The sequence below is a fragment of the Artibeus jamaicensis genome, unplaced genomic scaffold, assembly GCF_021234435.1.
Source record: "Artibeus jamaicensis isolate MK-2021 breed Jamaican fruit bat unplaced genomic scaffold, CSHL_Jam_final scaffold_1031, whole genome shotgun sequence".
NCBI lineage: Eukaryota > Metazoa > Chordata > Mammalia > Chiroptera > Phyllostomidae > Artibeus > Artibeus jamaicensis.
This window is the reverse complement of record NW_026522026.1, coordinates 1,333,375-1,350,758: the sequence shown is the minus strand read 5'-3', so window position 1 is coordinate 1,350,758 and position 17,384 is coordinate 1,333,375. Positions and strand designations below refer to the sequence as shown.

General features: G+C 43.3%; 1 protein-coding gene across 5 annotated transcripts in view; it reads right to left on the bottom strand.

Moving 5' to 3' along the window:
• Positions 1-17,384, bottom strand: part of SLC4A4 (solute carrier family 4 member 4) — a 321,040-nt gene that overhangs the window by 265,225 nt on the left and 38,431 nt on the right. For 2 of the 5 annotated variants that reach the window (XM_053655652.1, XM_037148609.2), the window contains one exon: positions 6,067-6,140. In XM_053655652.1, the coding sequence (XP_053511627.1) occupies positions 6,067-6,139 (73 nt within the window). In that variant the 5' untranslated portion in view covers position 6,140. Of the gene's footprint in view, positions 1-6,066; positions 6,158-6,459; positions 6,606-17,384 lie in introns of those variants that run through there. The other 3 variants (XM_037148610.2, XM_037148608.2, XM_053655653.1) reach the window with 2 other exon arrangements.

The window sequence follows — 17,384 nt, the reverse complement described above, 5'->3', positions numbered from 1 at the left end:
ATGGCTGGACTCTTTCCAGACAGACCTTGTGCATGTAATAGACCTCTGAATCTTCTTCAATGGTGGGAAAAATACTATGTACTGAAATCGGTTCTCTGGAAGAAGAAAACTTGCATGTCTTATTAGGCAATGGGCATGCATTTGTGTTTATCCTGTATTAGAGTTAATATGCCTCTTCTTGGAAAAAGCAGGCAAATTAGAGTCAAAGAAACCTTACACAAAATTACTCTAAGTGTATCATTTCAGAATTTCTGGATCCTTGCTAAACACAACCTAAGCACCAAGCTCATTTTTTTGTGGCTCATGGCCATAAAAGAATGTAGACATGTTGGACCAAAAGTGACTTCAAGAGGGCCTCAGCCCATCCTGTACTTCCAGGGAATTCTCTACAACTGGAAAACTCTGAGAAGGGATATCTGATTCTAGTTTCAAAAACCCCATGACATTATTATCGGGTTTCCTTGAACTTTAAGAAATCTGTACACAAGTATTTAATCTCACTGACGCAGCAGGAGGTGTCGGCTCCCAGGGCCCACGCTGCCTGCTCTAGGACCGCTGGCGGGCTTTCAGCCGAGGCCGGCAGGAGAGAGAAGCGGGGTGCTGGGAAAGGGCTACACAGGCTCAACCTGCTCTGAGAAAACCCAATTCTGGTATCAACCCTTAAACACTCCACCACATTTCTGTACCACTCTCCAATGTGTGGGTACATTGTTTCTCTTAAGAAGGCTTTTCCTTCAGCAATATTTGCCCAAGTGTTTCCTCTGTACACACTGTTTCTGAGAAATTAGAGTGAATACAGAGAAGAGGTCAGCAAAATGCAACCAGACACTTACATCCAGCGCTCAGAATAGCCCCAGCCCCAACTCGGCCCCTCCCTTCCCATCTGGTAGGTTCTCATTCACTCCTTCTCAGCAATTACATTTTTTACCACTGTAATTATTAACAAATGTACACCAGGCCCCACTTTTTCTTTAGAATACCACCTCTTCCAATACACATAAATATATCATCAGAATATTCTCTAGTGAAAAATAGGTTTAAGTCATTATGATTTCATGTCTATAAAATGTTGAGATCCTGACTTCCAAAAAAACAAAATACCATTTCATCATTTGTTTGTCTCTCTCCTCAAAAGATAGACAAGTGAAAGGAAAAAAAAATAAGGCAGAGGTGTTTTAGAGGTTTCTTTTTCTTATCAATATAAAGATATAAATGATATAAATATCAATGATCTTTGCTGAATCAAACAGGAGTAGCAGCAAAGGATAGGATCACTAAAAAGTATATCATCTCATGTGACTAAGACTACTGAGAACCAAGTTTCTTTTTTTATTTATTTATTTATTTATTTATTTATTTATTTATTTATTTATCTTTAGAGGGGAAGGAGAGAGGGAGAGAAACATCAATGTATGGTTGCCTCTTGTGTGTCCCCTGCTGGGAACTGGCCTGCGGGGAACTGGCTTGCAACCCAGGCATGTGCCCTGACTGGGAATTGAACTGTGATCCTCTAGTTCGCAGACCTGTGCTCAATCCACTGAGCTACACCAGCCAGGGCCCAAGTTTCTAACTAAAAATGTAAACAAGGATTTTAAAGTTTTATATAAAGGAATTCTGCATATGCTCTATTTAGTTTATATTATATATTCATTTATTCACTCTTTCTCTTGACAAATATTTGGTAAATATTTATTCTGCTCCAGACAGTGTCCTAGCTTTCTACCTTTATTTCCCTAAAAGTAACCCTCCAGTAAAAACTGTACGCATTGTCAACGATACTTGCTTGGTGTTGACCAGTGGGCATAGGAACCTGCATAATCACTCTTCCACTCACACAGATGAGAGCTCACTTCCTTTTGGTCTTAGTTTTCAATGGAAGAGGAAAGCCACCACAATGTGTCAGAATAGCTTTGAGAGCACCGATCAGACTTCAGAGATGGAGACACATTTCAGCCAATATTGTCTTGCTGTACTTTATGCTTCCTGAGTTGCTGGTTAGATTGATGTTAAGAAAAGGCCCCTCCTCACAACGTCAGGGTTGCCAAGGCCTGCTGGGGAGTTACCTAGCCCTGCAAAGCCAAAGCCTTATCTCAGAGGATAAGGTGGAGTTTGCTCTTTTCCCCTATTGCGAAATACGAGATTATTAAGTAATCTGTTTACATCATTCAGATCCAAAATCCTGGCCGACTTTTTTACAGATAAAACATCTACAAGACATCCTTCTGTTTAGAAAAAGTTACCTGGTGATCTATCTTTCTATCTCAACTTTGGTTCACCCCACAAAATTTGGCAATTTCCCCTGTCTATGCACATTTAAAATGAAAATCGAGTGTTGTTCTCCCTGTCGACATTTCTGGGTCACTCTGGTAACATCCATTTGTCATCTACAGACCAATTCTGTGAAAGTGCCTGAGCTGGGGATGGAGCCTTTTGGTACAGAAACAAATATGTTATCTGAAGTGTTAGAATTTTTAAATGAGCTTATCCACCACAGTAACCAATCTGTGCCAAAAATGTTAACTTTACAAAACCAAAAACAGTATAACGTAACCAGTGAAAGAACAGATATTAAAGCTTCTTTTTGTTTTTTGTATTTTTTCTTTTCATTAAATTTACTGGGGTGACATTGGTTACTAAGACCATGTAAGTTCAAGTGCACACATCTAAGACACATGATGTTCAATTGCATCATGTGCTCTCCACCCAAAATCAAAGCATCTTCTATGACCATATAGTTGACCCACTTTCCCTTTTACTACCCTCTACCCACCTTCCCTCTGGTAACTACCATACTGATGATGTCTGTGTCTATGAGTTTTTATTGTTCCTGTTTGTCCATTTGTTGCTTTCAGCTTTATATCCTACATGAATGAAATCATATGGTTCTTAACTTCTTCCATCTCAATTGTTTTGCTTGGCAGTAAGAGAAAATAAAGCTGCTCTTTATCTTAAAGATCAAAAATTGGTACTTGGCTACCTTTTTAAAGAGTCTATCTTGACATCACTAACACAAATGCACAAGGCAAATTATGTGAAAATGAGGCTTAGGTCTTTAATTATGTCCCACATAGATAAATTCATAATTGAAACAGAACATGACTCCTCTTCTGACTCACTCTGTTCTTCGTGAGTTTTGCAGCTGACGGTATTCTGTTGAGTTTTCAGAATGTGGATTGAGTGTCATGCCACCCCCTGGGAGTAAAGCTGAACCAGGTGAACCGAGGCGTGGCCGAAGTCCCAGGCTCTCTCCCCTGCTCAGAACCACAGCACTGGATGACACTGAGCCAGAGCATCTGGCTCGTCCTGCCTCCAGGCTGAGCTACATCCAGTGCCCCCAGATTCGAGGGCCGAAGAAGAATTTTGAAAGCATGAATATTACAAAGTAACTGGAGCTACTGGACCTTTGTCACCCTAATAATAGTGTAGTGGGAGTACATCTCATTTGTGCAAATTACTTCAAAAGACAAAATTTTCCGTTCGGCTTACTTTTGCTAAGTGTACTGCAGCATGCTTCAGATTTGTTTGGTAACAGAAATGAGAGGTGCCCGCTCATCTTTAACCTTTGAATCTCTCATCCTTAAAACTGGAGCACTTACTTCTGCCCTAAATTTCCTAAAATTCGGCTACTTCAGAACAGAGATAACAATTTGCTGTCCTTCAAATTCATCCTTCTCAATGTAATTAAATATGAGATAGACATAGGTCCTTGCATAATACATTCTGCCTCAAAATACGAATGAATCCATATCAGAGGTCTTTATGGTCGAGTCATCTGTTTCTTTATTCTTGTGGACCAGTCATCAAACCCATGTCCATTGCAACTTCTTTACATTTTCACCTGCAGTTCCTATAAAATTTAAGTGCTCCCTATCCCCATCAGATGAAGCCCGGTGAGGATATGGGAGCGTCCGTTGGGTGGGCACTGAATTGGAAACTAACAGTCCCTATTGTAGTTTCAAGCAATACTGTAGAGGACCCTATGCTGGTGGGTGTTCTCCACCAAATGACAATCATAAACAACCATCCTGTAGGGATTCAACAAAGGGCAACTAGCTACACATGACCTGAAATAAAAGTAACTGACTCAGATTCCAACATGAAAGACAATCATTAAAATAGAAGTCTTAGAACAGGAATATGCAAAAAATCCACGTGGCAAATTTGATCACCAGAAAGCCAAACAATTTTACAGATGTTTTTACCACCTTTGGTCGTCTTCTTTGTTTCTCCTTAAAGAAATCTAGCTATAGATTTGTGTGTTAATTATTACACTGTCGTCTTAATTTTGCGCCTGAAAATCAAGGGAAATACTTCAGGAAATTAATTCCTTGGTCAAAGCTGTAAGAAACCCATGTACAATATCCAGTTTGAACAGGGTGCTGTCAATCCCACAGGCCTTTAAACTCAGGAAAGAGATTTACAACTGCTGTGAAGTTAGCTAGTGCACTATTCTCAAGGAAGGCGCGCACACACACACACACATACACACACACACACACACACACACATCTCATTCTCAAACTTTCTCACTGATTTTTCTACTTTAGTTGTCCCCAAAACTATAGAATCTTCACTCAGTCCTACAGTATTTCTATCCATATGCTATCACTTTCAGATGCGTATTTCCTCTCTGACCCCTGGGCAGTGACAAAGTCACCACACTGGTAGATTCAACGTCACAGAATATAAGAATCTTAAGGCAAAAGTTACTATTCTCCCAAAGGGCAGAAAGCTGTACTTAAAACAACAATTAAAATTTTTTAAAAATAAAAATAAAAGTTTTACTATTCTGCTTTGACTGACTTGACATTTTTCCACAGTCATGTTATAAAAGTACAAGAAACCTATAAAACAATATGAAAAAAATACTGTAGTTTCCTTTTTCCTAAGAAACTTAGGTATCAAATTCTTATTAGTCTCAAGAGCGTAAATGCAGGAAGTAGCAAGGTGGAGCGGGGAGCAACCCTCCAACACTCCATGGTCGCAAGAAACTGACTAAGGAAACACAATAAAAACACAATGGTCACACTATTCAAACGAATCCAGGTGGCACTGGAGCATCACTTGCCCGTGACCGGTGTGGTTGAAGAGTCACTCCAGGACACATAACACCACCCTCTTTTCTCTAACTCCACCACACCTCTCATCCAAGGTTTTGGTATGTGTTAAATGTTGCTCAAATGGCACCAATCAGACCAGTTTCCAAAACACATACAAATTGTCTCTCAGGTGATTTTAATGGACACATTTTATGACATGGTTCACCTGCAAGTTTCATTTAATTTTATGAGTACTGGTTATTTTTACAATCTCATTATAAATATTAATAACACTGTCTATTTGTGATACCTTCATATAATTACTTTAATCAATATTAAGTCTTGCTTTCTCACTCTGAAACAAATAGTATGATTGCACATTATTGATAAGTCAAAAGATAAGAGTAGACACACTAAAAGTATCATAACATGAGCTAAAGCTTAACTCTTATTTGATTTTTAACAGGCACTTGGGGAACATTAGCAAAAGAGGTCCTGGAGGTTTTTAAAGTAAAAAGTGCTTGTCCATCTCTTCCTAACAGACTCATCCATGATTAGGATTGTTTACATCCTTGACTTTGACCTACTTTTCTGGTGACGATGGTATCATTACCATCATTCTCTTCCTATAACATCTGCTTCTTTACCGTGCAAGCTATAAGAAAGAACAGAATATTCGACCAAATACATTTATACAAATCTAGCAGCTTCCTTGAACTAGTCACTGGAAGATGGTTCATATTACCTGGAAAAATATTTACTTTTCATGAAGAGGCAATTGCTTCAAAATAATACACCCCCCACCTTTTATTTTAACTATGCAGGACTGCACTGACTCAGGTTCCGACAGTCCAGTGAAGTTCTAAAAATTACTTCCTGTGTTGAAGTAAAATGGGGAAATTAATGAAACTCCATAGAAAAGCTATGGTTTGTAACTTCACAAATACAAGCCGTGTGGACTGGAGGGATGCTATCATCTACAAAGACAGAGGTACATGAATATCCTTCCCCCACCCATAAAGCTCACCTTCTACTTCTTCTTCATCACACACGTGCTTAAGGAAGGAAGCCCCTCTGTCCAGGACAGCTTCATCCTCCATCCTATAGTAATAAAAAAGAAAAAAAGAGTGCTCAGACTTCTCCTGGAGTGAGCCACCTGAAGCAGCCCAGCTTCTGGGCAGGTTAACCTGCAAGCTGTTGTTCATGTTAACAGGGCAGAGTCACTCTTCCTTCGGCCACTGCCACTGCTTCACGCAGCTCCTCTCCTCTGGTCGTAGGGAACGTGCCGGTCCCACATAGCTTCGGCTCTAACCTTCGGAGGGCACCGGCATGGATAGGTGAGAGAAAACCATCTCAATCCTGCGAGCTGTATGTTGGGGTTCTCTCCTTTGGGATTTGCAAAAGAAGAAAGAAAAGATACCAAGAGAGGAAGTTTGGTGTGTCTGGAGTGCTCGTGATGATCGTTTATGGAAATCCAGCTTCAGTGCTTAGCTCTTTAAACACCCACTGCATAAAAATGTATACCCTCACACACACATGCACACCCACCCACACACGGAAAGTGACAGGGAGTTAGGCTAGTGCACAGTGGGAGCCTAGCTTCCAGCCAGCCTCTTAATATGAGCACAGCCCAGTATTCTCTGTTGAGTGGCAAGCTTTGAGTCACATGTTGGCCTCACGGAATCTGACATCTGAGGATTATCCAGCAGCTCGGCTTTGGCAACACCCACATATATGTGCCACCCATTCATTCCTTTTCCACATTCTTATCACACTTCTCGCTCTATCTTCTTCCAGTCCTGTTAACCCTTCCCTGAAGGACACAAAGTTCTTCATTTCGTAGCCACATTATGCTGTCCTCCTGTCTCCTTACATAACAGGATCTACTCCGCAATTTCATATGCTCAGTAAGACCTTAGGAACCGTCCAAGTAATGATAGCGTTTCCACAGCCTCTCCCGGTGCCAAACACGTTTCTCCTTTACAGAATGAGTTAACATTTATTTTCTTACTCTGTGACTCGTTTTCATTGCATTAACTCTGACATACAGAATTCCACACAGTCTATTTATAGCGAGAGCAGGAAGAAGTCCCGAACTGCTCAAATGCTGCTGGTGTCGCACCGGTCTAGCAACAAAGAACTTGCTCTGGGGACAGCTGCTCTGTGTCATACCGTACATGAGCTCTGCCAGAGAACCAAATGTTCATCTGTATCCTATCCATCCAATTATACGCTCGGGCACTGAGTGCTGTAGGTCTGTTTTCCATATTGTCTGTGTAACTTATTCTTGTGCTTCAGATACTCGTTCTAATATATGTGACTATGCGCTGAGTTCACATTTCCTTCCTTTCTATTTTAGGAGCATATCCATCTCACAAAGCACAATGTATTAGCACAAAATGTCAGAACTTCGGTGTCAGGCAGACCTGGGTTTCAAAAATCTAATTCTACCACTTAGCATTTGTATCACCTGGAGCAAAGCATCAACTTACCGAGCCTCAGTGTTTCCATCTATAAAACTGAAGCTGGTGATACTGACCTTGCAGGACTCCTTCGAGATTCAAATTAGAGAACATGTGTGAAGACACCAGTTCTGTGCCTAGCACCTAGTGCATGTTTAATAAAGGTAAGTTTCCTCCCTTTCTTCTTTCTTTATCCCTCTTTCACTCTGAGCTTTACTGGGAGACAGTGTCATTAAGAAACTCATTACATTTGGACAATTGCAGAATGTTTTCCTTTAGGGATATGGGACATGTATGCAACAGTTCATCCTGATATAAACCTATTTCCTTCTCTGTGTTAAAAATAAAAACATAAGCTATATACAAATATGATATGGAGAAGTCATCAGGATCACAGTGGGGAAAAAATGTCTTGAAGACTTGAGAAGTCAAGACTTCTACCATCCCTGCCTGAGCCTTTCCTGTGAAGAGTGAATGATATTCTGATTAAGTGATTCAGCAATTGCTACGTTCCAACACTCTTCAGAGACAGAGGAATACATTTGTGAATGTGACAGGCAAATTCTTAACTAATAATAAATAGATCAGCAAGGTAATCTTAGATAGCATTAAGTTCTTGCAGGAAATAAAATGAGGCAGAAAGCTACTCAGCATAAGGTGGTTCAGATGAGGCTTCCAAGGACGTGACATGTGAGCAGAGAAAAAAATGATATGAAAGAACCAGGGGTTTCCAGGAACAAAGAGAATGCAAAGGACCTAGGTGGGAGCAAGCTTAGCATGTTTCAGGAACAGAAATGAAGTCCGTGAAGCCGGCCAGAGAGTCAGAAGGTCAACATAGTACTCCCATTAGGAATCGGGGACACATAGGTGGAGGTGGGCAGTCACACTTGCAGGTGTTTCAGGACCCACTGAAAAGTTTTGTTTTTATTCTGGTCTAGTGAGGTATAATTGACACATTACACTTATTAGTTTCCGACGCATGGCACAATGATTTGTATATACTGTAATCCCCCCCTTATGTGAGAGGGACATGTTCCAAGATCCCCCAGCAGATGCCTGCAACTGCAGGTAGTACCAAACCCTGGATGTACACAATGTTCTTTCCTATACATACTATGAGAAAGTTTAATTTATAAACTAGGCAATGCCACAGATAGAAGAGTCATTCTTATCGTACATCTTAGCCACCTTGGCATACTGTATTATTTCCTTCTTCATTAAGCCGAGAACTTTAATTTTTCAACTAAAGGAAGTACTTTATAGCTTTTCTTCAGCATACTGCCAGCATCACTAATCTATTGTTTTGGGGTCCTCATTAAGTAACATAAGGGTTACCTGAAGACGAGCACTGGGATACCCGGACAGATGCCTGACAACAGAGGTGGCTCCACCGAGTAACTCGCGGGTGGAGAGCGCACACAGCATGGACAGGCACGGACACGGCCGGGGCGGGGGGACACCGCAGGACAGCGCGAGATTGGATCGCACTACTCGGAGCAGTGAACAGGTTAAAACTTATGGATGGTTTCTTTCTAGAATTTTTCCTTTGATATTCTCGAACCCCAGCAGACTGCACGCAACTGAAACCACAGGAAGGAAAACCCCGTTAAGAGTTTTAAAATGGAGCTGTTTCACCTTTTTAAAAGAATCATTCTGACTGCTATGAGAAATATAGATCATCAGGAGACCAAAGAAACTAGGAAACTACCTCAGGAGTCCAGGGAAGGCTGACAGAGAAACACAGGAATCAAGAGTTCTTTCCAGGGCCCTGGTTGGTGTGGCTCAGTGGATTGAGCACAGGCCTGTGAACCAAAGGGTCACCGGTTCGATTCCCAGTCAGGGCACATGCCTGGGTTACAGGCCAGGTCTCCAGTTGGGGGAGCATAAGAGCCAACCACACACTGATGTTTCTCTCCCTCTCTTTCTCCTTCCCTTCCTCCCTCTCTAAAAATAAATAAACAAAATCTTTTTTAAAAAGTAATAAAAAAAAGAGTTCTTCCCTGGCCACTTTATGGTTGAGATGGTCATTACGCATGAAAAAGGAACTGCCTGATACACAATCAGATGTCTAAATCTGGAGCTGGGGGCCTGGGACTGGAGATAAAAATTGGAAAATCAATGACTAAAGCTTGTCTCTGAAGAAGCTATTCCTAGATGAGATCATCCAGGAAGAAAATGTAGAAATAGAGGCGTAGACCCAAGACCAAGTGCTGGGCAGGCCAACATTTACCAGCACAGCAGAGGGACAAAAGCAGTCGGTGAGGTCAGAGGAAGACCAGGAAAGGGTGATGTCAAGGAAGCGGGAGAAGAGGAGGGGACTGCCGTGGGTAATGCGACTGAGAGGCTGAGGAAGGCGGAGACGGGGAGAGGAGACAGGAGCTGGCCCTCTGGAGGCTGCTGGTGACAGCAACCAGAGCACTCAAAATGCACCATACACAGGGCTAGATACAGAGACCGCGTTCGGTCATCCTTTTTCTCTTTCCTGCCCTCCGCCATTCATTCGTTCAGCAAATATTTGCTGAGTACATACTGGGTGCCAGGCACACTTCTAGACACTAGAGATATAATGATGAGCAAGACAGATGAGGGCTCTAGTACAACCACATCTGTCTTCTCCGAGACTCCCCCAGCAATCTAGGAGAGTCGGTCCAAAGGGCAAGAACCCCCCAGAAGTACAGTGCTTGAAAGCAAGGATAAGGATGGCAGCTAAATGGGGAAGTTTTCTTAAAAGGCCTCGGGAGTACAAATAAAATTCTGGAGCCCTGAGCTACTTACTGTTTCCTGGTTGGAAAACAAAAGAGTTTAGCCCACATTTGTTCTCAGAACTAACCCTTTCCAGTCCTGTCAACCTACAGAATCCAACACAATTTCCTATAGCACATCACTGCTGTACCCCATCATTAATCAAGTCGGTCCTATTCACTTTTTACATGTTCCATAAATAAATGTTTAGCCTTTGCACCAAAGCCCTTCCCAAAATTGCATGCAACAAACGAAGCCAAAATAAAGGAAGGAAATCAGTAAGAGCTGAAGGAGACATTGTAACAACTGCAACAACAGTAGTAATGTTCTTGCCCAGAGCCCTCTTCCTAGGCTCAGGCGCCTCCCCAGCCTTACTGGAACACTGTCCCCGAGCTCCGAGTTAGAGCGAGAATAATGACCGGTGCATTCCTTGGCTCTCTAATACATATTTCACATTCCCTCCAAGACTATACATAGCAAGTAATTAGAAACCTAGTGCTTTCTGACAGACAATGCAGAGCGTCTGTAAGCAGCAAAAAAGAATGAGCGCTACAAACGGAAAATAGAAAATCTGCGTGCCCACAGCAGCCCTTCCCAGAGCAGCCCTCTCCTTCTCAAGAGTGAGACTAGCCTGGCACATCTGCGCTTCTGCACAAAGCAAGGGAATTTACGGCTTTTATCCATCTTTACAGCACAAATAAATGTCAATTATTTGGGTTTGTGTCACCCCCTAAAACCCTCCCAGCAGTTGCTTGCTATTATTAGCAAGACAGAGATAGCTTTTAAAATGACTGACCCAACCAGTTTTCCCCTCTACCAGTGGGAAGAAATGAACTCATCTAGTCCCTAATAAGGCCCCCAAATCCGTTCTTAAAAAGTCCTTTCACACAAACTGCATTTGCTGAAAACAAAGAAAGGAAAGAGCATGCTTCTAAACAGCTCCCTGGTGCTCACACCACCAGCATGAGGCAAAGTTCAGAATAGATTTGGAAGCTCCTCACCAGCATCACGGGGATAAGGGTCAGACCGGTCCTGCCTTCCTCCCACAGGGCCTTTGAGAGGAGCAGGGAGACCCTTCCTCGGAAGTCCACACCCAACGTGGGGTTTTTCTTATTCCCTGTTATTCTGAGACACTAACATGATTTAACTGTAACACATGTCCAATCTGCTGCCAAATGGACAGGCTCTCACCAGCCAGTCCTAATCACTGAGCAGGCTTTAAGAGTGCCTTAAGTCCAGCACGAGAAACATCTGTGCAAAACTGTCAGCCACTGGGCCTTGGGCACCCATCTACATTCCACCCCTCTGGGTTCCCGCCCCCAGAGCCCTCGCCAACTGCCAACGTGCTCACCAGCTAGTCCGCACAGTGCTAGCAGCTGCCACTCAGCCAGTCAGCAAGTGGCAGGCGGCCAGCACACAAGTTTCAGAATTCAAGCCTAGCCCGTCACAGCACTGCTAAAGGTTGAAGGTCTTTGGGTGTGCTAGCCTCTGAATTCGCCTCACTTGCCCTCCCACCGCCCTTCTCCCATCCCTCCTGGTGAGGCCTCCTACACCGTAGCATTTCACTCGTCTCTATAGTAACGGCATCTGCTTTGAGGGTTCTAACTTTATACAGAGCAACTCTCTTTCTAACCTAAGGCCTTTGCCAAAGGATGCACTAGCGAAAATGCTGTTGATTAAGGTGGAGCCACCTGCTCCCTGTCACCCCATGCATGCAGCTGTGTTGTGAGATGCAGGGTCATAGCAAAGGCAGCTCTCACACCTGGGGAAGCAGAAAACAGACCCCCAACCTCCGCACACGAGCCGTACGTAGGCGATCCGCTCTGATGCTCACAGCCCCAGCCCCAGAACTGTCCCAAGTTCCTGCACACCCTGCTCTCCACTTAACCAGGCTGCACTGGGATCACATGAACAGGGGGACTTTCTGACTACTTCCAAAAAGGCGCCAGAGCATGGCACCCTAGGAGCAGAAAAGCTCCCATTTTTCACAGGACTGTACCGGAATCGGACACTGCTGGCTCTTTCCATGCACACAGCTTAAAGGTTATTAGTTAACCTCCTATTTAAATTCATCCCACTCTATCCTCTCCAGCTTGCTCTGTTTATGACATCCCGCGAACCCCGTAATCTCTCACTTTACAACAGCTTTCCTGTGCACGGCAAATGTTTAAACAGTTCTTTACACACATGCCCACACACACTGAAGTGACGCACGCAGGGGAGTGGACAAACACTAGGAAGTGAAGAGTTTATTATCATTAGCCATTGAAACCATGAAAATTGTATTTACAGTGCACATAAAGGCCTTTACTTGAGGACTAAGAGGTGTTCATCTCAGGTCTCGGAGCTCAAAAGCAAGCTGTACCTGCTACTTAGCTGGGCTTAAGTCAGACAGGAGGCAAAAACCAGCATTTTCACATATCTTGGTCAGGAGCTACACAGAATGCAACACATCAACAATTATATATCCACACACATGTCTCTGGATTCAATTTCCTGCTCAAATCACTTCTACAAAGTGGGGAACCATTTTCATTAAAAATCACTTGGAAACGTGGTGTTTTCTCTCAAATCTTTTTATATCGCACAGCATTTTCTTGGTGCCTTTGTTGTTCTGGGAAATCTGTGTCCACGTTTTCAACGTACACATAAAGAACAATACATATCAATTCTCCAAACCACAGGCGACAGGGGAGAGTGAGCTCAGTGGCTGCAAAGAGCACTGCCATCTTTTGGCAACATGTGTTCACTACAGGGAAGAGGGCAGGGGCAGAGGAAAGCTACAGCTATTCCCAGCATAACCTCACCGGCCAGAGAGAGCCCGTACTTCTACAGCAAAGAGGGGAAAGAACACGGCTGTTGGTGTAGCTGTAGAGGCTGCTGCAGCTCAGGATGTAAAGGCTGACCTGGGTGCAGCAAATGTAACAGGCATGGTGAAAGGCAGAGACAGCTCCCTGGCAACAAAGCAGAGTTCAGGAGTGCCCTCAGCGGTCTGGAAATTTACACAGGCCCAGGGCCAGGGAGAACTGGGTGGCAGCCCCACGTGAAATCTGACTGCCGGCTGGATAAAAGGTGAAAATGTAATCCAGAGCAGGATTGCACCAAACATAATTCTGGATTTACGAACTGCATTAAAAGTTCATTTGGCCCTGGCTGGTGTGGCTCAGTGGACTGACATTGCTAGTTCAATTCCCAGTCAGGGTACACGCCAGGCTCATGGGCAGGGTCTCCAGTTGGGGGGTGTGTGACAGGCAACCAATCAATGTATCTCTCATGCATCCATGTTTCACTCCCTCTATTTCTCCCTCCTTTCCCCTCTCTCTAAAGAAAGAAAGAAATTATTTTGATGTTTAAAAAGTTCATTTGTACCCTTGGGCACCTCTCCCACAGAAATGACAACATGTTCACACAAAAACATGTATACAAATGTTCTTATAATAGCCAAAAACCAGAATTAGCCCAGATGTCTTTCAACAAGTGAATAATTAAACTATGGCACATCCATACCATGGAATTCTACTTGGCAACAAAAAGGAATAAACTACTGATATACAAAACAAATTGCATGACTCTCCAAGGAATTGTGCTGAGTGAAAAAAGCTAATCACTCCAAGAGATTTCACACTGTATGATTCCACTCACATCACACTTTTGCAACGCCAGCATGTTCGGTATGCAGGGCAAGCTGGTGGTGGACAGAGGGTAGAAACTGAGGGGCCGGGCAAGGTCTGGGGTATGCGAGGGCAGCACGAGAGGCACTCGCAGGGTTGGCTCTTTTGCACGTCTTACCTCTGGTGATGGACACATGAATCTACACAGGTGAGAAAACTGCATAGAGCTTAAACAGAAAAGTGAGTACAAGTAACACTGAGGAAATCTGAGTAAGTTTAGAGGATACGCACTGATATCCTGGTGTGGTACTGTACTAAAATTTTGAGAAATGTTCGCAATGAGGAAAACTGGTAATGTACAACCACGCTCTGCATCATTTCTCAAATATGCATGTGAGCCTACAATTATGTCAACGGAATTTTCAGTTTAAAAAAGCTCATTTGCAAATATGACTTGTAATTCGCCCTGGAAACATTATTTAACTTGAGAGCAGAGCCAGGTGAAACTGACTGCCAGTCCCAGACTTATCTTTCAGGAACTGTGTAACCCTGGGAAAGCTAGTGAATCTCTCACTTCAAATGAGACTAAAATAATTCCTAAGTGATTTAAGGTATTTGATAAGCTCCTTGAGTAAACAAATTCAATTAATTTCAGTTAAATCAAAATCTAAGGTCCCTAGGGCCCATAAAGTGCAGTAGACCGAGTATTAACAGTCTTAAGGACCCAAAAGCCACAAACTGCTCTCTCCCACAGGATCAAACTCCTCTCTTCCATCCTCTCCGTGTTGGGGCAAGGTCTCCCCTACTCTGTCCAGCTGCAGATTGCTGGCTAAAAGGCTGAAACAGGCTCAGCAAGGACAAGAAAAGGACTTCAGGTTGAAGAAGAGGGTGGAGGCTCAGGGGGCAACAGATGAAAGAACTTGCTGGAGAGCGTATTAAGTGCCGGAAAGGGAATGGCCAGCACGACCCCCTCAGAACATTCCCCTGACAGCCTAAACCTGCAGCTGCACACTCTCTAACTTTTTTGATGGACTGAGCCGCGTGCTTCCACAACAGCCACGTGCCACTTCTGACCCGAGTTTTAAGGAAGAACACAGCAGTTTTAGTCCCAGGTCAGGAAGGCAGCACTTTGTCCATTGAAAGCTTTCTCAGACGTGTTACTGTCGGGGTCAGGAAAAGGAGGTTCCCTTCTAAACTCTTTCCGTTTTCAATTGTCCTTCTTCAAGGGCTCTGTGTGAAAACCAGAAAGGTCCTAAGAGAGGGTTCAGACAAGAACTGAAAAGGCTTGGGGGTGGGGTGATGGGTGAGGGTGCTCCACGAGAGAAGGCAGGAGGGCAGCGGCGGGCCTGGCCATCCTGCCTCCCTTCCTTCTCACGGTGCCATTCTTCAGCCAAGAGCCAGACCAAACAAGCAGCAGAGGAAAGAAAGCAGAGCAAAGGGAAGAAGGGGAGAAAACCCACAGGTCAATAGTAGGGAAAAGGACCTCCCTCCTGTAGCTCGGAACCCCTCCTGCGAGGCAGCTGTTAATCAAGGGATGCTCCAACTTGTCCTGGCTTAGAGGTCAGTATGTGATGGCTGGACTGCCCTCCCACCAATAATTCCAAACTGGTCTGCCTTGCTCTGAAGTCACTTCCCCCTAATCCACCCACTTATAAAACACAATTTGGTATCATTCTCCTTTTAAATATCACTCAATGGCTCCTTATTACATTGAAAACGAAGCCCAAACAGCTCAACATAGAATTTAAAGCTTGTCATGAACTTTCCACACTTAGCTCCTGCCGCCCCGCACACCACTCCGTTCTCTCACCAGGATGCCATGCCTTTGTTTCCTCTAAGTAACACGCCACCTTAGTTAACCCATTCTCCAAGACCCAACCCAAACCCCTCTACACCCCTCTACATTCTCAGACACACCCTTTCCCACAAAGAGCTACGACATTTTATCCATTCTTGACCGGCTCCTTGAAGGTGTATATATAGCACATACAACACTTTCATATGGCATGTACAACACTGCATTGTCACCGTCATTGAACCTCGTGCAGCTGTACATGGACAGGTCATGGCAATTGTCCCCACCACATTACCAACTCTTTGAGAGCAGCTATCATCTTATAGAGTCTTCCTTCCTCTAGTGTTGACGTCAAGCATAGTCACTACAAACAGTAAGTGCTCATTAAATGCTGATAAGTGAGAGAATGAATCAACCAGTGAGGAATAGACACAGTGAGGGTACACACATGTTCGGCACTAAGTGCATCATCTCACTTTGAATGCCCTGATTGTATTTTTCAAACAACAGGAACCTCAGACACGAGCAAACATCCAATTACTTGTCTGGAACTGAAGAAGCAGTGATGGGCTCCAAAGCTAGAGTGGGGAAAGGGCTATAAGGAATTTTTTAAGGATAATTTTAACGATCTATTTTCCTTCTTATTGGCTAACTCTGAACTTAACCTTTCACATAGACTGTGATATGTAGTTGCAGAACTGAATTCAAATGATAATTTTACTTTGTCTGCCAAAAAATAAAAATAAAACAGCCAAGAGGCACCTGGACCTGCCACAAAGTAGGTTCTAAGTAACTATTAGTTCAGTGAATAAATGAATAAACTTAAAAAACAAATTATAGCTTAAATTGCTTTTAAAATTGAAGAGTTATGAAACAGTTCAATTTTGCTCCTCAGGACTGCATCTAGACAAATAAAACTCTGTCACGTGTTTAGATAAGCCAATAGAAAAGCTGGGAGGACAACTACCTCCAAAAGGAAATTAGAATCTGAAATGTCGATATAAATCTTCAACTTGAGTTCTACAAATTGTAGCCTAACTTTGAATCTATATATACTCAGTGTTAATTATTTGTCGTAATTAGTACAGGGATAACACAGATAACCAAAATCTACAGTTAGTTCATATATTTCATTTTAGTCTGTGATTTCACATGCACTCATTGTAGCTTTTACAGTGATCTCAGGTCAGATGAGGTTGGCAGGTGGATAGAGAAGCCAGAGTAGGACTTTGTCCCCAGACTCCATGCTGGGAGTCACCTGGATTGCATTTGATCAGGTATAGCTCCTGACCTACCCACCTCTAACAACCAGAGGGAACATGGAAAATGATGCCTTCCCTTTGCATCTTGAACCTGATGTGGCAGCCGTACTGTTCACATAGTCCATCTGGAACCATCGTGCCCACCAGCAGGGACGAGGCTCCCAGTAGTACTGAGTTTTTGCTACATGCCAGGTATTGTGCTAAAGCACCATGTTGGCATTTCTTCATTCTCGATGCTGTTAGATTTTGTCCAACTGGCTCAGTAACAGGACAAGGCTGAAGGTTCTAGCTAAAGGATTTCAATACCTATAACAATGTGGTGACAGGGATTAGAAACTCTCATCATCTACTGTTTTTTAAAAGTCCCATTTTCAAAAATTTACTATATGCTAAGCACTTTACAAGGATTAGTTGATCCAACCCTCATGACAACCCCATGAGGTAAGTACTTTTCGCAGACCCATTTTAGAGTT